We start from the raw sequence: 25,476 nt of genomic DNA, 5'->3' as shown, positions 1-25,476 counted from the left end.
AATTGATTGATTCATTTGGATTATCACAGCTTGGGATATGAACCTGTTCTGAAGCAATTTTGGTTGCAGCGTGCACCAAGTGGGGATAGCATGTATTATGTATATGTATCTTAAAATGCCAAATACAGTAAAAATTGTGTTATCAGGTGGAGAATTGTAAAAATTACAAATTTCATAGTAAAAGCCCAGAATGACACCCACGCGTAATACAATGCATGTTTTTATGCTTTGGTTGCTGTGGGATCAAAAATTGCAATTTGAATGAGTTTCAATGGCCAATCATTTACATTTAACAGTAGGAATTTAACAATTTTGACTATTGATTTAGATAATCTCCTTTTAATCACTGCAAAAACTTTTTAATTGCATATTTCAACAGGTCTGTCTTGAGAATGAGACTCTCTGTGAGATTACCTGTATAAACAAAGGTTAAATAGATTTTTAAAAATCCCAGAACTGGATTTTCCCCTAAAAAAATATTAGGCAATAAGCTTGTGTTTTTGTCTGCCTTTCGTTCCTTTTGCTCAAGTTATTTTGATGTTACCCCCTTCAGCAGTTTGTTAGGTGCTTTGTACTCTGTCAGTCTGAATGTATTACATCAATGGTTAGATTCACAGCAAAAGTAAATAAAGTCTGATCTTCAATAGAAAAAGAAATTAAATATTTGGGGGAGAAAAAAACCCCCACATGTTAGTCAGACCAGGGACATGACCACCATCATCTTTTATGGCATCATAACTTTTGACGGCATAATAGGCTTAATGGTTTTTTTTTTTAAATTTTTTTTTTACATATTATACTATGGCTTTTTAATGACTTTTGAGGATATACTATACTGTGACTTTTTAATGACATTTGTATTTAATTTTTGTTGTTTTTGACAAACTATGAATTCTTAAATGACTATAAATTCTTTACGAAGGTTTGTATGATATATTAAAACATTTTAATATTGTTATGACCCACTATACTATGAATTTTTGGGTTAGTGTTTAATATTACATTTTTATTGATTTTTCTATGGCATGCTTTACTGTGACTTTTCTAATGACTCTTTATGACATACTATACTATGTCTTTTTGGATTACATTTTTTATGACATGCAATTTTTTTTTTTTACATACTATGATTTTTAAAAACTTTCTTTTGACATACTATACTATTACATTTTAATAATTTCTTGGTATGTACTTTACTGCGGCCTATTAAATTACCTTTTTGATGGCATATCATACTTGGATTATTTTTTACATTTTTATAATCACTATAATTTTTTGTATTACATTTTATGATATACCGTACCATTATATTTTCATATTTTTTATGACACACTTCACTATGACTTTTAATGGCATTTTTATAACCTACCAAACTATGGCTGCTTCAATGACTTTTTCATGATGTACAGATTGTTTTTGAAAACGTTTTTGTGACATTTATTGACATACTATACAATGACTTATTCAATTATTTATTTATTTATTTTTATGGACACTTTTATGACACATGCAAGAACATTTTAATAATATTTTTATGACATACTATGGTGTGACTTTTTGGGTCACATTTTTATGACATTATACTAAAATTCTTTTAAAAAAATTTTTATTACATCACATATTACACTAAGATTTGTGTTTCCATTTTTAGAATATATATATATATATTATGACATATGATACTGTTATTTATTTTAGGATGTACTATACTTTTTAGGTTTCAAATACCAACCCTGATGACTCAGTGAACCAACAATACATGCATCATGCAGTGTGCAATTCTGTTTAATAACTTGGATTCTCTTTTGACACCACCACTTGAGGGCGCCACAATTAGAGACTTTGATTTTCTGTAGACGATATCTGTGCTTCACAGTAAATATAATGCGAATATCATCATTTAACATCGTGCTAACAAGGTTTTTTTCAGGCTGAGAAACCATTTAATACATTAATAATAAAGATTACCAAAAGCTTGGCGGGTTGGATGTGTAGTAGTCAAATATTATTGGAATTGTAAATAATGGGTTTTTTATTGTAATGTTCCATCATGCTTAAAAAATGTAAGGTGTTTTCTTGCTCTGAATTGCTGTTGACAATAAGAAACAAACACACTTGTAACGCAAGTTATTTTAATGGGAATTCAATGAAATGGATCAAGTGTAAGTCAAAGTTTGGCCTTGTAGTTACAACCAGGCTACTACATTAACTCAGCATTGTGCTTTCAACTGTCGTACATTCAGGCTTCAAAGATTCAGCAATAAAAAATACAACCAAAAATAAAAATTACTGGAACAGCTTAGTAGTAAAATTTATTCTGCTGCAAATCCATCTGGTTTTAATTCTAAGAACTGAAAAGCAAAGAGAGAAAAAAGTCTTGGTGTTGTGGTTTCAGAGCATCAAGAACCAAACATTTGAAGCAGAAGAAATGCACAATATCTGCAGTGCATAAAGCTGAACCCAGCTCAGCCTCTGTGCAGCTGACAGCCCTTCAGCAGCACTTTGTAATAGCAGACAGCAGTTTGGGATTAATATCAGACCATGGGTTTCCTCTTACACGTGTAATTGTGGGTTGGCCAGAGTACATTCAGAAAAACAGTGCTGTATTGTGGCATTAGCTAGCACCACCCTTTAAAAATCACCACCTTGAATAACTTTATAATAGTTTGTTTTTTATGTTTTTTCACAGCTCACAGGAACTTCAGAGTCCAGCCTTGTGTCAACATAAAGCTTGCAGCAAACCGTCTCCAGACCAGCTTCATACTTGAGGTCTGTGTTTCACCACACACAAACTTTACCTATATTAATATCTCCATTTAAGAGCTCTGCTTTTAGAGTTCTGGTCATGTTTTGGCCTCTTGACCAGATACTTTACGCTGACTGATGACACAAGCATGCAGATTTGTTTATTCCTGCAGTCTGAATCATTGTTTATGGAAGAAATATTTTCTCCTCTGGACTGAAAGCTCAAACTATCATTTTATGGACACAATATTTTGCTGCAGAAATGTCTCTAAAATACAAAACTTGTACTTTTACTCTATAGCAGTGGTTCCAAACCTTTTTCTTTAAGGGGCCCCTTTTCTATCACTGAGTACAGTCATTGTTAGATAAGACAACTGAGTGCCATATTTTATGGATGTCTTACAATATATTCAATGCATAACAATAACACCACAGATCAATTGATAAACTTCAATTACGCAAAATAGTGAATGCATCAACTGCAGGAAGTTTGTGTAAAAATTTCTGCATAGTGCAGAGATTTTTCCACTATTATTTTAGGAACTTTATGCAATGTCTGTATTGTGTAAAACACATAATAGGCTTCTTTTTGACATGTTCAATGTTTTGTTTTATCTGACACCTGGTCATTGTTCTGTTGGCTTTTTGGTTGTTTGAACTGCTCACTTTTCTGATGCTGCACGAGGCTGAAAGCTCTGAATATCAATTGTGTTCAGGTCTTCACCGTGTCCCTGTTATTAAAAGTTTTTAGCTTAAAAAATCTAAACTTTAAAAATAACACTTTTGTTTAGTTTTCTTTACAGAAATGACTGAATTGCTGATGTATACTTTAAAAAAAAAAGTTTCGTTACAATCAAGAAAACCTCACAACCCCCCATGAAGCTTTGGTGACCTCTAGTGGGGATCAAGTGGGGAACAAATTGAAATTATTTTAAAGTTTAAGATGGTAACGTCTGACCTGAACACAGGCTCCAATCACAGAGCCTTCACTCTGCAGTAGAAAATAACCAGTTCAAACAACTCGAGGGCTAATCCCACAATGGCCAAGTGTCAGAGAAAAATACATTTGTCAAAAATAAAGCCCTTTTAAGTATGTAGGATTGGTAAAATTAAATATAAAAATACTGGAAAACACATTTTTGATGTAATATTCACAGCAAATAATTGGCTCAAAATGAATCCAAATAGCTCATTTTACTCAAACTTGCTGATGTTGCTGCATTCACTGTTTGGGTTAATTGTACAGTCAGTGGTTTGTATTTCTGTTATGTATTGTATATGATAGAAAATATCCAAAAAAGATTTTACTCTGTCATGGGTCATCACTTAAGACAGCGTTTCCCAAACCTCCCTGAGTACCACTTGTCCTGCATGTTTTAGATCTCTTCTTGCTCCAACAGCTGATTGAAATGATCAACTTGTTATGTAGAACAAATAGTACTGAAGGAGAAGTTTGGGGAACACTGCTCTTTGGGATAAAAAGTTTTTCTTTTACTTGTGCTCTTTCCCGTGTTACACTTATATTTAAATGTTGCACACAAGAAGCAGCTTTTGCCTTACACACACACACTTTTCCCTAAACCTAATTAATATTTTATAGTGGAGTCGCAGCTCCTGTAGGTAGTACTGTCCCACCACGAGTCAATGGCACAGCACAAACATTCAGCATGTAAACAGTAATGTGGGTCTTTTTAATCTGCATACACGTATGCATTTCAAACTTTAAACATTGAAGTCCATCAAAATAAAGTTCTGCTTTTTGTTACAGATGCTGCAGAGAGAATCAGTCAAAGACGTTTCCGTCCTGTGAAGCTATAAGGCGAGACTCCCCATGGTGCAAAGTGAAGAAGACTTCTGGCTTCAGTCCTTTCTGCTCCAGAGCGTCTCTGAGACGAACCGGTGGCTCCAGGTAGTACTGGACAGAGAAACCATTTTGATTAGTAAGTAATTAATTAATCACAGCAGATAAACGTGTTTGACTCTTACTGCTATGACAGAGAGAAGTATAAGCCAGAGTGCTACAGAGACAAAAGTGCTCTGAAATATAAGAAATGTTAATTGTTTGTTAAGCTGCAGCTAAAACAGTTTAAATCTACAGTTGGTGACTTTGAAACTATCACAATATTCTGAAATAAGTAAATTAGACGGAGCTGTCTGTGACAAAATGTCCCTCCTCCTAACCAGCTGCCTCTGAAGACAATTGCCGGTCGTATGAATCCATATTGTGTTACTACATTGTCCCTCTCTCACATCAGATGTTTTCCGAAAAAATTTAGCTTATCTTTAGTTGTAAAAGGAGAGTCGGTCCAGCTGGTGGGCGGGGCTTGGTACTCCCTTTTAACTGTAGAAGATAGCCGGATCACAAACTCTCATTACAGCTAAAAAAATGCGCTAAAATGTTTCTGAAAACATTTGAGGTGTGAAATGCTGGAACACAGTCTTGATTCATATCTGATCAGCAGTGATTGACAGTGGCATCAGAGACTCCTTGGCTCTGATTGGTTGTTTTCGTTAACATGGTAATAGGGAAGGAGGAGTGTTTTTTCACAGACTATCTGTCCCTTTTACTGCTATGTGAATATAGATTTCAACAAATATAAAGTAACCAACTGTAGCATTAATGCAACCTCTGACTCACTGCCGTGGGTTTGTAGAATAGTTTGCGGGAAATTCACATTCTTGCAAAGTCAGATGAGAAGATGGACACCAGTGTCATTGTGTGCAGTGATGAATGTGCCAACAGTTTGGTGAGTATTTCTTTGAAAGTCTAGTATTTGTTAAATGATGTTTGACCTGTCACTAGGCCCTGCAGTGTAGATGATACTGGCTTAGAAAAGACTAGAAATGGCAGGCGTGGCTCTGTCAGAAGTTGATAAAATCTACCTATCACCACTGGAGCTTCAATCAACAATTATTTGATTAATTTTCTCAAATAGTTTTAAAAATCTGAGTAGTTAACATGATTTATCAAACATCTTTCCTGGTTGCCTGGCAACAACCAGACTCCAAGGAGGGTGGCAGAAGGAGAGGTTGTTTGGTTGTTGCCAGGCAACCAGCAAAGACTGGGCCAAGCACACAACCAATTAGAAAACATAAAAAAAAATCAAAATATGACGTTCAAAAAATAGCTGAAAACAACATAAAATTGCACGTTGGGACATGCCATAGTATAGCATAGAATTTTCTTACATTTAAACGGAGCCAGTTTCTTGTAAATCGAACGCTAAGCTAACCATCTGCTCATGGGGCCGAGCGACAGGTCAAACATTGAACACAGAAATACTCACCCAACTTTTGGCACGTTGAATGTGAATTCAAACTGAGATGAGTGTTACCAAACTCCTCATCAAACTCTTGGCAAGAATGTGAATGAAACTATTTTGTGTATATACTCCTACCTCATAGGCAAGAGCAAAGGTTCCCCAGTGAATGGCGACGGACTGTTTGGCCTGAAGGTCTTGGTGAATCAGCACAGCCTCCTCTGGATCTACATGCTGCCCTTGCATCATATCCCTGGAAGAACAAAACAGTATACATATGTCTGGCTGTGCATGGTCTATTAAATATGACAATCTCTAGTGTTGTGTCTTACACAGTGGCCACTCTGTTTGGTACACTTGTATAATCTATTGCTAATAAATCTCTGCCATAAATTCTGCTTCACGGGGCGTCGATGGATACAGCAGGCAGAGTCCTTGATGGCTCAGTTTGGATCAAGTGTTCATCTTGAACCATCGTTATCAAAATTAGTTTCACCCGTGTTTTTCCCAAAATCTGCTGAGAAAAAGTCTGTGCTACAATATACAACCTTCATGATGCAACAAAAACTGAACATTTTTAAAGTAGACTTTTTGGCAGAGCAGTTAAGTTAGATTGTACAGGTGTACCTAATAGAGTGGACAGTAAGTTTACGTGTATATACATCACCTGGGTAGATAAGCTCCAATGGGGATTGCTGCAAGATCAAATGGTCCAAAACGTCGTCCGATCTCTTGGAAGGAAGCACAGTAGCCAGTATCACCAGCGAAGAAAAATCGATGGTCCGGCCCCAGAATAGACCAACTGCCCCATAGAGACTGAGAGAAAAAAAGGACACAGGAAGTAGTTATTTTGATGTGCTTTGAACTCAATGTTAAGTATTTGATAATTGCTAAAACCATAAACCCTGTTGTCTGAACTAATTGCATAGTGGCCTGAATCTATTTATTGAATTATTCACTCTTTTGGTAAAAACCATAATCACTTTTCACCTGGTTATACACAACTTGCAAACACATTTGCACTGTGTTGCATAATGGTTAGCACAGGAGACAAAAGTTAAACACAATGACAGCACAGGTGTCACAGCTTAAACAGGACTCAAACTCGTTCACAGATAGAGATAATTATGGGAGGGATCCAGTATAAGTCAGTTTAGAGAGCACTGGCTGCTGAAGGTTGTACAATCGACATAATCTGAAAGGGGAGTGAAATCGATTAAGACAAAGAACAGTAATATCTGATGACATCCAGGCTACTGTCATCGACCAAATTCCTGTCCATGTAATGACAATGTTTATAGCATGTCGTCAAAACCACCAAAAATTGCTTACTATAGTAAGGAAAACATAGTGTAGCATGTTGGTGAAACAAAAACAACCAAAAGTTTTTTGACATGTCATATTTTGACATTTTTGCCATACTATAGTGTGCGATTTTGGTCCTTTTTTTAGCATGTTGAAATATGATGTTCTTGCTTGTTTTTGGTCGTTTCTTCAACATGCTACACTATAATGTGTCTCATTGTTCTATACTATGTTGTTTTCAGCCATTTTTTTGACATGTCATATTTTGACATTTTTGCCATAGTATAGTATGCGATTTTTGGTCCTTTTTTTAGCATGTTGAAATATGATGTTCTTGGTTGTTTTTGGTCGTTCCTTCAACATGCTACACTATAACACAACTAGATGTTCTATTCTATGTTGTTTCCAGCCATTTTTTTGACGTGTCATACTTTGACGTTTTTGCCATACTATAGCATGCGATTTTTGGTCATTTTTTTGACGTGCCAAAATATGATGTTCTTGGTTGTTTTTGGTCGTTTCTTCAACATACTACACTGTAAGACATAGAAATGTACTGTTCTATGTTGTTTCCAGCCATTTTTTTGATGTGTCATATTTTGACATTTTTGCCATAGTATAGTATGCGATTTTTGGTCCTTTTTTTAGCATGTTGAAATATGATGTTCTTGGTTGTTTTTGGTCGTTTCTTCAACATGCTACACTATAACACAACTAGATGTTCTATTCTATGTTGTTTCCAGCCATTTTTTTGACGTGTCATATTTTGACATTTTTGCCATAGTATAGTATGCGATTTTTGGTCATTTTTTTGACATGCTGAAATATGATGTTCTTGCTTGTTTTTGGTCGTTTCTTCAACATGCTACACTATAATGTGTCTCATTGTTCTATACTATGTTGTTTTCAGCCATTTTTTTGACATGTCATATTTTGACATTTTTGCCATAGTATAGTATGCGATTTTTGGTCATTTTTTTAGCATGTTGAAATATGATGTTCTTGCTTGTTTTTGGTCGTTTCTTCAACATGCTACACTATAACACAACTAGATGTTCTATTCTATGTTGTTTCCAGCCATTTTTTTGATGTGTCATATTTTGACATTTTTGCCATAGTATAGTATGCGATTTTTGGTCCTTTTTTTGACATGCTGAAATATGATGTTCTTGGTTGTTTTTGGTCGTTTCTTCAACATACTACACTGTAAGACATAGAAATGTACTGTTCTATGTTGTTTCCAGCCATTTTTTTGACATGTCATATTTTGACATTTTTGCCATAGTATAGTATGCGATTTTTGGTCCTTTTTTTAGCATGTTGAAATATGATGTTCTTGCTTGTTTTTGGTCGTTTCTTCAACATGCTACACTATAACACAACTAGATGTTCTATTCTATGTTGTTTCCAGCCATTTTTTTGATGTGTCATATTTTGACATTTTTGCCATAGTATAGTATGCGATTTTTGGTCATTTTTTTGACATGCTGAAATATGATGTTCTTGCTTGTTTTTGGTCGTTTCTTCAACATGCTACACTATAATGTGTCTCATTGTTCTATACTATGTTGTTTTCAGCCATTTTTTTGACATGTCATATTTTGACATTTTTGCCATAGTATAGTATGCGATTTTTGGTCCTTTTTTTGACATGCTGAAATATGATGTTCTTGGTTGTTTTTGGTCGTTTCTTCAACATACTACACTATAATGTGTCTCATTGTTCTATACTATGTTGTTTTCAGCCATTTTTTTGACATGTCATATTTTGACATTTTTGCCATAGTATAGTATGCGATTTTTGGTCCTTTTTTTGACATGCTGAAATATGATGTTCTTGCTTGTTTTTGGTCGTTTCTTCAACATGCTACACTATAATGTGTCTCATTGTTCTATACTATGTTGTTTTCAGCCATTTTTTTGACATGTCATATTTTGACATTTTTGCCATAGTATAGTATGCGATTTTTGGTCATTTTTTTGACATGCTGAAATATGATGTTCTTGGTTGTTTTTGGTCGTTTCTTCAACATGCTACACTATAATGTGTTTCATTGTTCCATACTATGTTGTTTTCAGCCATTTTTTTGACATGTCATATTTTGACATTTTTGCCATAGTATAGTATGCGATTTTTGGTCCTTTTTTTGACATGCTGAAATATGATGTTCTTGGTTGTTTTTGGTCGTTTCTTCAACATGCTACACTATAACACATCTAGATGTTCTATTCTATGTTGTTTCTAGCCATTTTTTTGACGTGTCATATTTTGACATTTTTGCCATAGTATAGTATGCGATTTTTGGTCATTTTTTTGACATGCTGAAATATGATGTTCTTGCTTGTTTTTGGTCGTTTCTTCAACATGCTACACTATAATGTGTCTCATTGTTCCATACTATGTTGTTTTCAGCCATTTTTTTGGCATGTCATATTTTGACATTTTTGCCATAGTATAGTATGCGAGTTTTGGTCCTTTTTTTAGCATGTTGAAATATGATGTTCTTGCTTGTTTTTGGTCGTTTCTTCAACATGCTACACTATAATGTGTCTCATTGTTCCATACTATGTTGTTTTCAGCCATTTTTTTGACATGTCATATTTTGACATTTTTGCCATAGTATAGTATGCGATTTTTGGTCCTTTTTTTTTCAGCATGTTGAAATATGATGTTCTTGCTTGTTTTTGGTCGTTTCTTCAACATACTACACTATAACACAACTAGATGTTCTATTCTATGTTGTTTCCAGCCATTTTTCTGACGTGTCATATTTTGACATTTTTGCCATGGTATAGTATGCGATTTTTGGTCATTTTTTTGACATGCTGAAATATGATGTTCTTGGTTGTTTTTGGTCGTTTCTTCAACATACTACACTATAATGTGTCTCATTGTTCTATACTATGTTGTTTTCAGCCATTTTTTTGACATGTCATATTTTGACATTTTTGCCATAGTATAGTATGCGATTTTTGGTCATTTTTTTGACATGCTGAAATATGATGTTCTTGCTTGTTTTTGGTCGTTTCTTCAACATGCTACACTATAATGTGTCTCATTGTTCTATACTATGTTGTTTTCAGCCATTTTTTTGACATGTCATATTTTGACATTTTTGCCATAGTATAGTATGCGATTTTTGGTCATTTTTTTGACATGCTGAAATATGATGTTCTTGGTTGTTTTTGGTCGTTTCTTCAACATGCTACACTATAATGTGTTTCATTGTTCCATACTATGTTGTTTTCAGCCATTTTTTTGACATGTCATATTTTGACATTTTTGCCATAGTATAGTATGCGATTTTTGGTCCTTTTTTTTTCAGCATGTTGAAATATGATGTTCTTGGTTGTTTTTGGTCGTTTCTTCAACATGCTACACTATAACACAACTAGATGTTCTATTCTATGTTGTTTCCAGCCATTTTTTTGATGTGTCATATTTTGACATTTTTGCCATAGTATAGTATGCGATTTTTGGTCCTTTATTTGACATGCTGAAATATGATGTTCTTGGTTGTTTTTGGTCGTTTCTTCAACATACTACACTGTAAGACATAGAAATGTACTGTTCTATGTTGTTTCCAGCCATTTTTTTGACATGTCATATTTTGACATTTTTGCCATAGTATAGTATGCGATTTTTGGTCATTTTTTTGACATGCTGAAATATGATGTTCTTGGTTGTTTTTGGTCGTTTCTTCAACATGCTACACTATAATGTGTCTCATTGTTCCATACTATGTTGTTTTCAGCCATTTTTTTAACATGTCATATTTTGACATTTTTGCCATAGTATAGTATGCGATTTTTGGTCCTTTTTTTAGCATGTTGAAATATGATGTTCTTGCTTGTTTTTGGTCGTTTCTTCAACATGCTACACTATAACACAACTAGATGTTCTATTCTATGTTGTTTCCAGCCATTTTTTTGATGTGTCATATTTTGACATTTTTGCCATAGTATAGTATGCGATTTTTGGTCATTTTTTTGACATGCTGAAATATGATGTTCTTGCTTGTTTTTGGTCGTTTCTTCAACATGCTACACTATAATGTGTCTCATTGTTCTATACTATGTTGTTTTCAGCCATTTTTTTGACATGTCATATTTTGACATTTTTGCCATAGTATAGTATGCGATTTTTGGTCATTTTTTTGACATGCTGAAATATGATGTTCTTGGTTGTTTTTGGTCGTTTCTTCAACATACTACACTATAATGTGTCTCATTGTTCTATACTATGTTGTTTTCAGCCATTTTTCTGACGTGTCATGTTTTGACATTTTTGCCATAGTATAGTATGCGATTTTTGGTCATTTTTTTGACATGCTGAAATATGATGTTCTTGCTTGTTTTTGGTCGTTTCTTCAACATGCTACACTATAATGTGTCTCATTGTTCTATACTATGTTGTTTTCAGCCATTTTTTTGACATGTCATATTTTGACATTTTTGCCATAGTATAGTATGCGATTTTTGGTCATTTTTTTGACATGCTGAAATATGATGTTCTTGGTTGTTTTTGGTCGTTTCTTCAACATGCTACACTATAATGTGTTTCATTGTTCCATACTATGTTGTTTTCAGCCATTTTTTTGACATGTCATATTTTGACATTTTTGCCATAGTATAGTATGCGATTTTTGGTCCTTTTTTTTTCAGCATGTTGAAATATGATGTTCTTGGTTGTTTTTGGTCGTTTCTTCAACATGCTACACTATAACACAACTAGATGTTCTATTCTATGTTGTTTCCAGCCATTTTTTTGATGTGTCATATTTTGACATTTTTGCCATAGTATAGTATGCGATTTTTGGTCATTTTTTTGACATGCTGAAATATGATGTTCTTGCTTGTTTTTAGTCGTTTCTTCAACATGCTACACTATAATATGTCTCAGTGTTCTATACTATGTTGTTTCCAGCCATTTTTTTGACGTGTCATATTTTGACATTTTTGCCATAGTATAGTATGCGATTTTTGGTCCTTTTTTTGACATGCTGAAATATGATGTTCTTGGTTGTTTTTGGTCGTTTCTTCAACATACTACACTGTAAGACATAGAAATGTACTGTTCTATGTTGTTTCCAGCCATTTTTTTGACATGTCATATTTTGACATTTTTGCCATAGTATAGTATGCGATTTTTGGTCATTTTTTTGACATGCTGAAATATGATGTTCTTGGTTGTTTTTGGTCGTTTCTTCAACATGCTACACTATAATGTGTCTCATTGTTCTATACTATGTTGTTTTCAGCCATTTTTTTGACATGTCATATTTTGACATTTTTGCCATAGTATAGTATGCGATTTTTGGTCATTTTTTTGACATGCTGAAATATGATGTTCTTGGTTGTTTTTGGTCGTTTCTTCAACATGCTACACTATAATGTGTTTCATTGTTCCATACTATGTTGTTTTCAGCCATTTTTTTGACATGTCATATTTTGACATTTTTGCCATAGTATAGTATGCGATTTTTGGTCCTTTTTTTGACATGCTGAAATATGATGTTCTTGGTTGTTTTTGGTCGTTTCTTCAACATGCTACACTATAACACATCTAGATGTTCTATTCTATGTTGTTTCTAGCCATTTTTTTGACGTGTCATATTTTGACATTTTTGCCATAGTATAGTATGCGATTTTTGGTCATTTTTTTGACATGCTGAAATATGATGTTCTTGCTTGTTTTTGGTCGTTTCTTCAACATGCTACACTATAATGTGTCTCATTGTTCCATACTATGTTGTTTTCAGCCATTTTTTTGGCATGTCATATTTTGACATTTTTGCCATAGTATAGTATGCGAGTTTTGGTCCTTTTTTTAGCATGTTGAAATATGATGTTCTTGCTTGTTTTTGGTCGTTTCTTCAACATGCTACACTATAATGTGTCTCATTGTTCCATACTATGTTGTTTTCAGCCATTTTTTTGACATGTCATATTTTGACATTTTTGCCATAGTATAGTATGCGATTTTTGGTCCTTTTTTTTTCAGCATGTTGAAATATGATGTTCTTGGTTGTTTTTGGTCGTTTCTTCAACATGCTACACTATAACACAACTAGATGTTCTATTCTATGTTGTTTCCAGCCATTTTTTTGATGTGTCATATTTTGACATTTTTGCCATAGTATAGTATGCGATTTTTGGTCATTTTTTTGACATGCTGAAATATGATGTTCTTGCTTGTTTTTGGTCGTTTCTTCAACATGCTACACTATAATGTGTCTCATTGTTCTATACTATGTTGTTTTCAGCCATTTTTTTGACATGTCATATTTTGACATTTTTGCCATAGTATAGTATGCGATTTTTGGTCCTTTTTTTGACATGCTGAAATATGATGTTCTTGGTTGTTTTTGGTCGTTTCTTCAACATACTACACTGTAAGACATAGAAATGTACTGTTCTATGTTGTTTCCAGCCATTTTTTTGACATGTCATATTTTGACATTTTTGCCATAGTATAGTATGCGATTTTTGGTCCTTTTTTTAGCATGTTGAAATATGATGTTCTTGCTTGTTTTTGGTCGTTTCTTCAACATGCTACACTATAACACAACTAGATGTTCTATTCTATGTTGTTTCCAGCCATTTTTCTGACGTGTCATATTTTGACATTTTTGCCATAGTATAGTATGCGATTTTTGGTCATTTTTTTGACATGCTGAAATATGATGTTCTTGCTTGTTTTTGGTCGTTTCTTCAACATGCTACACTATAATGTGTCTCATTGTTCTATACTATGTTGTTTTCAGCCATTTTTTTGACATGTCATATTTTGACATTTTTGCCATAGTATAGTATGCGATTTTTGGTCCTTTTTTTGACATGCTGAAATATGATGTTCTTGGTTGTTTTTGGTCGTTTCTTCAACATACTACACTATAATGTGTCTCATTGTTCTATACTATGTTGTTTTCAGCCATTTTTTTGACATGTCATATTTTGACATTTTTGCCATAGTATAGTATGCGATTTTTGGTCATTTTTTTGACATGCTGAAATATGATGTTCTTGGTTGTTTTTGGTCGTTTCTTCAACATGCTACACTATAACACAACTAGATGTTCTATTCTATGTTGTTTCCAGCCATTTTTTTGACGTGTCATATTTTGACATTTTTGCCATAGTATAGTATGCGATTTTTGGTCATTTTTTTGACATGCTGAAATATGATGTTCTTGCTTGTTTTTGGTCGTTTCTTCAACATGCTACACTATAATGTGTCTCATTGTTCTATACTATGTTGTTTTTAGCCATTTTTTGACATGTCATATTTTGACATTTTGCCATAGTATAGTATGCGATTTTTGGTCCTTTTTTTGACATGCTGAAATATGATGTTTTTGCTTTTTTTTGGTCGTTTCTTCAACATGCTACACTATAATGTGTCTCATTGTTCTATACTATGTTGTTTTCAGCCATTTTTTTGACATGTCATATTTTGACATTTTTGCCATAGTATAGTATGCGATTTTTGGTCCTTTTTTTAGCATGTTGAAATATGATGTTCTTGGTTGTTTTTGGTCGTTTCTTCAACATGCTACACTATAACACAACTAGATGTTCTATTCTATGTTGTTTCCAGCCATTTTTTTGATGTGTCATATTTTGACATTTTTGCCATAGTATAGTATGCGATTTTTGGTCATTTTTTTGACATGCTGAAATATGATGTTCTTGCTTGTTTTTGGTCGTTTCTTCAACATACTACACTGTAAGACATAGAAATGTACTGTTCTATGTTGTTTCCAGCCATTTTTTTGACGTGTCATATTTTGACATTTTTGCCATAGTATAGTATGCGATTTTTGGTCATTTTTTTGACATGCTGAAATATGATGTTCTTGCTTGTTTTTGGTCGCTTTCTTCAACATGCTACACTATAATGTGTCTCATTGTTCTATACTAACATTAGCCATTTTTGACATGTTTTTGTCCTTATTTTACACAATTGTCCATTTTTGCTGTGTATAGCAGCATTTGGTCTAACATGCCACACCATAATGTCTCATTACGCTTCTTGGTTGTTTTTTGGTCGCTTTTCCGCAACTACACTATAATGTGTTCTCATTGTTCTATAATATGTTTTTCAGCTATATATTTTTGCATGGTCTTGACATATGCTGCTTCTTCAACATTTTTGTCTATACTATATGTATTTTATTTTTCCCCAACATGCCACAATGTGTTTCTCACATGCTTACTCTTGGTCATCTTTTGATGTTGAATTTTTGTCGCTTTCTTTTTCACATGCCACTATAACACATACTAGATGTTTCATTGTTATTTTTATGTTAGCCATTTTGGTCATTTACATGTTGTTTTTTGCTTTTGGTCCTTGCTTCTTCAACATGCATGCTTCATTAATTCTCAACATACTACACTATAATGTGTCTCATTGTTCTATACTAGATTTTTGGTCCTACACCATTTCTTCACACATGCTACACCTATAACTCCCATCATTGTTCTATATTATAATGTTATTAGCCATTAGCCATATTTTGTTAGTGTGATATTTTGGTCAAAAATCTGCATACTATTACACTATGCTTAAAAATGTTCATGTTAAATATGACACGTCAAAAAAATGACTGAAACAATATAGAACAGCATTCTATGTTGTTTCCTATGTCTTACAGTGTAGAGTAGCATGTTGGAAGAATTTATGACCATTTGACAACAATCCAAGAACATCGAAAATATAAAATATCAACATGACTGCTAGAAAGTATACATTCCAAAATCGGTCTTACTATAGCATGTATGTTGGTAAAAATGTCAAAATAAAAATGACAAAAATCGTGATACTATACTATAAAAATGTCAAATATGACATGTTAACTGAAAACAATATATAGTATGGAACAATGAGACACATTATAGTAGTATAGTGTAGCATGTTGAGGAAACGACCAAAAACAACCAAGAACATCATATTTCAGCATGTCAAAAATGACCAAAATCAAAGATACTATACTATGGCAAAAATGTCAAAATAAGGACACATCAAAAAAATGGCTGGAAACAACATAGTATAGTATAGAACAATGAGACACATTATAGTGTAGCATGTTGAAGAAATCCTTACCAAAACAACCAAGAACATCATATTTCAGCATGTCGTGTAAAAATGACCAAAAAATCGCGATACTATACTATGGCAAAAAATGTCAAAAATATGACACATCAAAAAATGGTTGAAACAACATAGAATAGAAATATTCTAGATGTGTTATAGTGTAGCATGTTGAAGAAAACTTAATCCACCAAAAAACAACCAAGAACATCATATTTCAACATGCTAAAAAAGGACCAAAAATCGTGATACTATACTATGGCAAAATGTCAAAATATGACACATCAAAAAATTGAATGAAAACAATATAGTATAGAACAATGAGACACATTATAGTGTAGCATGTTGAAGAACCACGACTAAAAAACAAGTAAGAACACTCATATTTCAGCATGTCAAAAATGACCAAAAATCGATACTATACTATGGCAAAATGTCAAAATATGACACGCTAAAAAAAAATGGCTGAAAACAACATAGAATAGAACATCTAGGATGTGTTATAGTGTAGCATGTTGAAGAAGAAAGCAAACCAAAAACAAGCAAGAACATCATATTTCAACATGCTAAAAAAAGGACCAAAAAATCGATACTACATTATGGCAAAATGTCAAAATATGACACATCAAAAAATGGCTGGAAACAACATAGAATAGAAACATCTAGTTGTGTTATAGTGTAGCAGCATGTTGAAGAAACGACATCAGTAAACAACCAAGAACATCATATTTCAACATGCTAAAAAAATAGGACCAAAATCGCATACTATACTATGGCAAAATGTCAAAATATGACATGTCAAAAAAATGGCTGAAAAACAACATAGTATGGAACAATGAGACACATTATAGTGTAGCATGTTGAAGAAACTAATTAAAAACAAGCAAGAACACTGTCATTTCAGCATGTCAAAAATGACCAAAAATCGTCATGCTATAGTATGGCAAAATGTCAAAATATGACACGCTGTAAAATATTGGTTGGAAAACAACATAGAATAGAACATCTAGTTGTGTTATAGTGTAGTATGTTGAAGAACGACTAATTAAAACAACCAAGAACATCATATTTCAACATGCTAAAATAAGGACCAAAAATCGCATACTATACTATGGGCAAAATGTCAAAAATGACATATCAAAAAATGGTTGAAACAACATAGAACAGTACATTTCTATGTCTTACAGTGTAGGTATGTTGAAGAAACTGACTAAAAACAAGCAAGAACATCATATTTCAGCAGCATGTCAAAAAATGACCAAAATCGTGATGCTATAGTATGCAAAATGTCAAAATATGACACGTCAATAAAATATGACACGGCCAAAAAATGGCTGGAAACAACATAGAATAGAACATCTAGTTGTGTTATAGTGTAGCATGTTGAAGAAGCATCAAAACGACTAAACAACCAAGAACATCATATTTCAACATGTTGTGCAACAAAAGGACCAAGGTAAAATCGATACTCATACTATGGCAAAAATGTCAAATATGACACATCAAAAAAAATGGCTGAAAACAACATAGTATAGAACAATGAGACACATTATAGTGTAGCATGTTGAAGAAACGACTTTCAAAAAACAAGCAAGAACATCATATTTCAGCATGTCAAAAATGACCAAAATCGTGTATACTATACTATGGCAAATAAGCAAATATGACACTGCCATTAAAAAATGGCTTGAAAAACAACATAGAATAGAACATCTAGATGTTAGTGTGCAGCATGTTGAAGAAATGGTCAAAACAAGCAAGAACATCATATTTCCAACATGCTAAAAAGGACCAAAAATCGATAACTATACTATGGCAAGGGCAAAAATGTCAAAATATACATGACACATCAAAAATGGCTGGAAACAACATAGAATAGAACATCTAGTTGTGTTATAGTGTAGCATGTTGAAGAAACGACCAAAAACAACAACAAGAACATCATATTTCAACATGCTAAAAAAAAGGACCAAAATCGCGATACTATACTATGGCAATGTCGTAAAGCCAAATATGACATGTCAAAAAATGGCTGAAAAACAACATAGTATGGAACAATGAGACACATTAATATAGTGTAGCATGTTGAAGAAACGACCTAAAAACAAAGCAAGAACATCATATTTCAGCATGTCAAAAAAATGACCAAAATCGCGATGCTATAGTATTAAGCAAAAATGTCAAAAATATGACACACGCCAAAATGGTTGGAAACAACATAGAACAGTACATTTCTATGTCTTACAGTGTAGTATGTTGAAGAAAACGCACTCAAAAACAAGCAAGAACATCATATTTCAGCATGTCAAAAATGACCAAAAATCGATACTATACTATGGCAAAAATGTCAAAATATGACACAAAAATGGCCAAACATGTAAACAACATAGAATAGAACATCTAGTTGTAAGTTATAGTGTAGCATGTTGAAGAAACTAACCACCAAAACAACCAAGAACATCATATTTCAACATGCTAAAAAAGGACCAAAAAATCATACTACTATACTATGGCAAAATGTCAAAATATGAACGTCAAAAATGGCTGGAAACAACAGATAGAACAGTACATTTCTATGTCTTACAGTGTAGTATGTTGAAAGAACGCACGTAATTAAAAAACAAGCAAGAACATCAATATTTCAGCATGTCAAAAAATGACCAAAAATCGCTAGATGCTATAGTATGGCAAAATGTCAAAAATATGACACGCCAAAAATGGCTGGAAACAATGATAGAATAGAACATCTAGTTGTGTTATATGTAGCATGTTGAAGAAGAAACACTAAAAACAACTAAGAACATCATATTTCAACATGCTAAAATAAGGACCTCAAAAATCGTGATACTATACTATGGATCAAAATGCCGTCAAAATATGACACGCCAAAAATCGTGAAACAATACAATATAGTATAGAACAATGAGACACATTATAGTAGCATGTTGAAGAAACGACCAAAAAACAAGCAAGAACATCATATTTCGTAGCATGTCAAAAAATGACCAAAAATCGCATACTATACTATGGCAAAATAAATGTCAAATATGACACGCCAAAAAAATGGCTGAAACAACATAGAACAGTACATTTCTATGTCTTACAGTGTAGTATGTTGAAGAAATCCACCAAAAACAAGTAAGAACATCATATTTCAGCATGTCAAAAAGGACCAAAAATCGTGATACTATACTATGGCAAAATGTCAAAATATGACACAAATGCCAAAAAAAATGGCTGAAAACAACATAGTATAGTATAGAACAATGAGACATTTATAGTGTAGTAGCATGTTGAAGAAACGACCAAAAACAAGTAAGAACATCATATTTCAGCATGTCAAAAATGACCAAAAATCGATACTATACTATGGCAAAATGTCAAAATATGACATATACAAAAAATGGCTAGAAACAATATAGAATAGAACATCTAGGATGTAAGTTATAGTGTAGCATGTTGAAGAAACGACCAAAAACAACCAAGAACATCATATTTCAACATGCTAAAAAAAGGACCAAAAATCGCATACTATACTATGGCAAAAATGTCAAAATATGACATGTCAAAAAAATGGCTGAAAACAACATAGAATAGAACATCTAGTTGTGTTATAGTGTAGCATGTTGAAGAAATCTACCAAAACAAGCAAGAACATCATATTTCAGCATGTCAAAAAATGACCAAAAATCGATACTATACTATGGTAAAACAATGTCAAAATATGACATGTCAAAAAAAAATGGCTGAAAACAACATAGTATGGAAACAATCAATGACACACATTACAGTGTAGTATGTTGAGGAAAACCACCAAAACAAGCAAGAACATCATATTTCACAGCATGTCAAAAAATGACCAAAAAATCGCATACTATACTATGGGCAAAATGTCAAAATATGACAAATCAAAAATGGTTGGAAACAATATATAGAACAGTACATTTCTATGTCTTACAGTGTAGTATGTTGAAGTTGAAACGACCAAAAACAACCAAGAACATCATATTTCAGCATGTCAAAAAAATGACCAAAAATCGCATACTATACTATGGCAAAAATGTCAAAATATGACACATCAAAAAAATGGCTGGAAACAACATAGAATAGAACATCTAGCTGTGTTATAGTGTAGCATGTTGAAGAAACGACCAAAAACAACCAAGAACATCATATTTCAACATGCTAAAAAAAGGACCAAAAATCGCATACTATACTATGGCAAAAATGTCAAAATATGACACATCAAAAAAATGGCTGGAAACAACATAGTATAGAACAATGAGACACATTATAGTGTAGCATGTTGAAGAAACGACCAAAAACAACCAAGAACATCATATTTCAGCATGTCAAAAAAAATGACCAAAACTCGCATACTATACTATGGCAAAAATGTCAAAATATGACACATCAAAAAAATGGCTGGAAACAACATAGAATAGAACATCTAGTTGTGTTATAGTGTAGCATGTTGAAGAAACGACCAAAAACAACCAAGAACATCATATTTCAACATGCTAAAAAAATGACCAAAAATCGCATACTATACTATGGCAAAAATGTCAAAATATGACACATAAAAAAAATGGCTGGAAACAACATAGAACAGTACATTTCTATGTCTTACAGTGTAGTATGTTGAAGAAACGACCAAAAACAACCAAAAACATCATATTTCAGCATGTCAAAAAAATGACCAAAAATCGCATGCCATAGTATGGCAAAAACGTCAAAATATGACACGTCAAAATATGACACGTCAAAATATGACACGTCAAAAAAATGGCTGGAAACAACATAGAATAGAACATCTAGTTGTGTTATAGTGTAGCATGTTGAAGAACCGACCAAAAACAACCAAGAACATCATATTTCAACATGTCAAAAAAATGACCAAAAATCGCATGCTATAGTATGGCAAAAACGTCAAAATATGACACGTCAAAATATGACATGTCAAAAAAATGGCTGAAAACAACATAGTATAGAACAATGAGACACATTATAGTGTAGCATGTTGAAGAAACGACCAAAAACAAGCAAGAACATCATATTTCAACATGTCAAAAAAATGACCAAAAATCGCATGCTATAGTATGGCAAAAACGTCAAAATATGACACGTCAAAATATGACGTCAAAAAAATGGCTGAAAACAACATAGTATAGAACAATGAGACACATTATAGTGTAGCATGTTGAAGAACCGACCAAAAACAACCAAGAACATCATATTTCAACATGTCAAAAAAATGACCAAAAATCGCATGCTATAGTATGGCAAAAACGTCAAAATATGACACGTCAAAATATGACATGTCAAAAAAATGGCTGAAAACAACATAGTATAGAACAATGAGACACATTATAGTGTAGCATGTTGAAGAAACGACCAAAAACAAGCAAGAACATCATATTTCAGCATGTCAAAAAAATGACCAAAAATCGCATACTATACTATGGCAAAAATGTCAAAATATGACACGTCAAAAAAATGGCTAGAAACAACATAGAATAGAACATCTAGATGTGTTATAGTGTAGCATGTTGAAGAAACGACCAAAAACAACCAAGAACATCATATTTCAGCATGTCAAAAAAAGGACCAAAAATCGCATACTATACTATGGCAAAAATGTCGAAATATGACATGTTAAAAAAATGGCTGAAAACAACATAGTATGGAACAATGAAACACATTATAGTGTAGCATGTTGAAGAAACGACCAAAAACAAGCAAGAACATCATATTTCAGCATGCTAAAAAATGACCAAAAATCGTGATACTATACTATGGCAAAATGTCAAAATATGACATCAAAAAATGGCTGGAAACAACATAGAACAGTACATTTCTATGTCTTACAGTGTAGTATGTTGAAGAAACGACCAAAAACAGCCAAGAACATCATATTTCAGCATGTCAAAAAAAGGACCAAAAATCGCATGCTATTGTATGGCTAAAACGTCAAAATATGACACGTCAAAATATGACACGTCAAAAAAATGGCTGGAAACAACATAGAATAGAACATCTAGTTGTGTTATAGTGTAGCATGTTGAAGAAAACGACAAAACAACAAAGAACATCATATTTCAACATGCTAAAATAAGGACCAAAAATCGCATACTATACTATGGCAAAAATGTCAAAATATGACATGTCAAAAAAATGGCTGAAAACAACATAGTATAGAACAATGAGACACATTATAGTGTAGCATGTTGAAGAAACGACCAAAAACAAGCAAGAACATCATATTTCAGCATGTCAAAAAAATGACCAAAAATCGCATACTATACTATGGCAAAAATGTCAAAATATGACACGTCAAAAAAATGGCTGGAAACAACATAGAATAGAACATCTAGTTGTGTTATAGTGTAGCATGTTGAAGAAGTTACCAAAAACAACCAAGAACATCATATTTCAGCATGTCAAAAAAAGGACCAAAAATCGTGATACTATACTATGGCAAAAATGTCAAAATATGACACGTCAAAAGAATGGCTGGAAACAACATAGAACAGTACATTTCTATGTCTTACAGTGTAGTATGTTGAAGAAATTACCAAAACCAACCAAGAACATCATATTTCAGCATGTCAAAAAAAGGACCAAAAATCGCATACTATACTATGGCAAAAATGTCAAAATATGACACATCAAAAAAATGGCTGGAAACAATATAGAATAGAACATCTAGTTGTGTTATAGTGTAGCATGTTGAAGAACCGACCAAAAACAACCAAGAACATCATATTTCAACATGTCAAAAAAATGACCAAAAATCGCATGCTATAGTATGGCAAAAACGTCAAAATATGACACGTCAAAATATGACATGTCAAAAAAATGGCTGAAAACAACATAGTATAGAACAATGAGACACATTATAGTGTAGCATGTTGAAGAACCGACCAAAAACAACCAAGAACATCATATTTCAACATGTCAAAAAAATGACCAAAAATCGCATGCTATAGTATGGCAAAAACGTCAAAATATGACACGTCAAAATATGACATGTCAAAAAAATGGCTGAAAACAACATAGTATAGAACAATGAGACACATTATAGTGTAGCATGTTGAAGAAACGACCAAAACAAGCAAGAACATCATATTTCAGCATGTCAAAAAATGACCAAAAATCGTGATACTATACTATGGCAAAATGTCAAAATATGACACGTCAAAAAATGGCTGGAAACAACATAGAATAGAACATCTAGATGTGTTATAGTGTAGCATGTTGAAGAAACGACCAAAAACAACCAAGAACATCATATTTCAGCATGTCAAAAAAAGGACCAAAAATCGCATACTATACTATGGCAAAAATGTCGAAATATGACATGTTAAAAAAATGGCTGAAAACAACATAGTATGGAACAATGAAACACATTATAGTGTAGCATGTTGAAGAAACGACCAAAAACAAGCAAGAACATCATATTTCAGCATGTCAAAAAAATGACCAAAAATCGCATACTATACTATGGCAAAAATGTCAAAATATGACACATCAAAAAAATGGCTGGAAACAACATAGAATAGAACATCTAGTTGTGTTATAGTGTAGCATGTTGAAGAAACGACCAAAAACAACCAAGAACATCATATTTCAACATGCTAAAAAAATGACCAAAAATCGCATACTATACTATGGCAAAAATGTCAAAATATGACACATCAAAAAAATGGCTGTAAACAACATAGAATAGAACATCTAGTTGTGTTATAGTGTAGCATGTTGAAGAAACGACCAAAAACAACCAAGAACATCATATTTCAACATGCTAAAAAAAGGACCAAAAATCACATACTATACTATGGCAAAAATGTCAAAATATGACACGTCAAAAAAATGGCTGGAAACAACATAGAACAGTACATTTCTATGTCTTACAGTGTAGTATGTTGAAGAAACGACCAAAAACAGCCAAGAACATCATATTTCAGCATGTCAAAAAAAGGACCAAAAATCGCATGCTATAGTATGGCTAAAACGTCAAAATATGACACGTCAAAATATGACACGTCAAAAAAATGGCTGGAAACAACATAGAATAGAACATCTAGTTGTGTTATAGTGTAGCATGTTGAAGAAACGACCAAAAACAACCAAGAACATCATATTTCAACATGCTAAAATAAGGACCAAAAATCGCATACTATACTATGGCAAAAATGTCAAAATATGACATGTCAAAAAATGGCTGAAAACAACATAGTATGGAACAATGAGACACATTATAGTGTAGCATGTTGAAGAAACGACCAAAAACAAGCAAGAACATCATATTTCAGCATGTCAAAAAAATGACCAAAAATCGCATACTATACTATGGCAAAAATGTCAAAATATGACACGTCAAAAAAATGGCTGGAAACAACATAGAATAGAACATCTAGTTGTGTTATAGTGTAGCATGTTGAAGAAGTTACCAAAAACAACCAAGAACATCATATTTCAGCATGTCAAAAAAATGACCAAAAATCGCATACTATACTATGGCAAAAATGTCAAAATATGACACGTCAAAAAAATGGCTGGAAACAACATAGAACAGTACATTTCTATGTCTTACAGTGTAGTATGTTGAAGAAATTACCAAAACCAACCAAGAACATCATATTTCAGCATGTCAAAAAAAGGACCAAAATCGTGATACTATACTATGGCAAAAATGTCAAAATATGACACATCAAAAAAATGGCTGGAAACAATATAGAATAGAACATCTAGTTGTGTTATAGTGTAGCATGTTGAAGAACCGACCAAAAACAACCAAGAACATCATATTTCAACATGTCAAAAAATGACCAAAAAATGCATGCTATAGTATGGCAAAAATTGTCAAAATATGACACGCCAAAATATGACATGTCAAAAAAATGGCTGAAAACAACATAGTATAGAACAATGAGACACATTATAGTGTAGCATGTTGAAGAAACGACCAAAAACAACCAAGAACATCATATTTCAACATGTCAAAAAAATGACCAAAAATCGCATGCTATAGTATGGCAAAAACGTCAAAATATGACACGTCAAAATATG

General features: G+C 32.9%; 1 protein-coding gene across 2 annotated transcripts in view; it reads right to left on the bottom strand.

The window, feature by feature from the left end:
- Positions 1-2,115: 2,115 nt before the first annotated feature.
- The window catches only part of napepld (N-acyl phosphatidylethanolamine phospholipase D), a 39,943-nt gene continuing 16,582 nt past the window's right edge, over positions 2,116-25,476 (bottom strand). For both annotated transcript variants that reach the window (XM_088072642.1, XM_088072643.1), the window contains exons 8-10: positions 6,673-6,821; positions 6,144-6,258; positions 2,116-4,660 (exon numbers count right to left, since the gene is read on the bottom strand). In XM_088072642.1, coding sequence (XP_087928768.1) covers positions 4,529-4,660; positions 6,144-6,258; positions 6,673-6,821 — 396 coding nt within the window. In that variant the 3' untranslated portion in view covers positions 2,116-4,528. The remainder of the gene's footprint in view (positions 4,661-6,143; positions 6,259-6,672; positions 6,822-25,476) is intronic.

Source organism: Plectropomus leopardus, chromosome 22 (genome assembly GCF_026936395.1).
Source record: "Plectropomus leopardus strain MGB_pleo_1.0 chromosome 22, ASM2693639v1, whole genome shotgun sequence".
In the NCBI taxonomy this organism is placed as follows: Eukaryota; Metazoa; Chordata; class Actinopteri; order Perciformes; family Serranidae; genus Plectropomus; species Plectropomus leopardus.
Note: the sequence above shows the minus strand (reverse complement) of the source record. Positions and strands in the feature narration are given on the sequence as shown.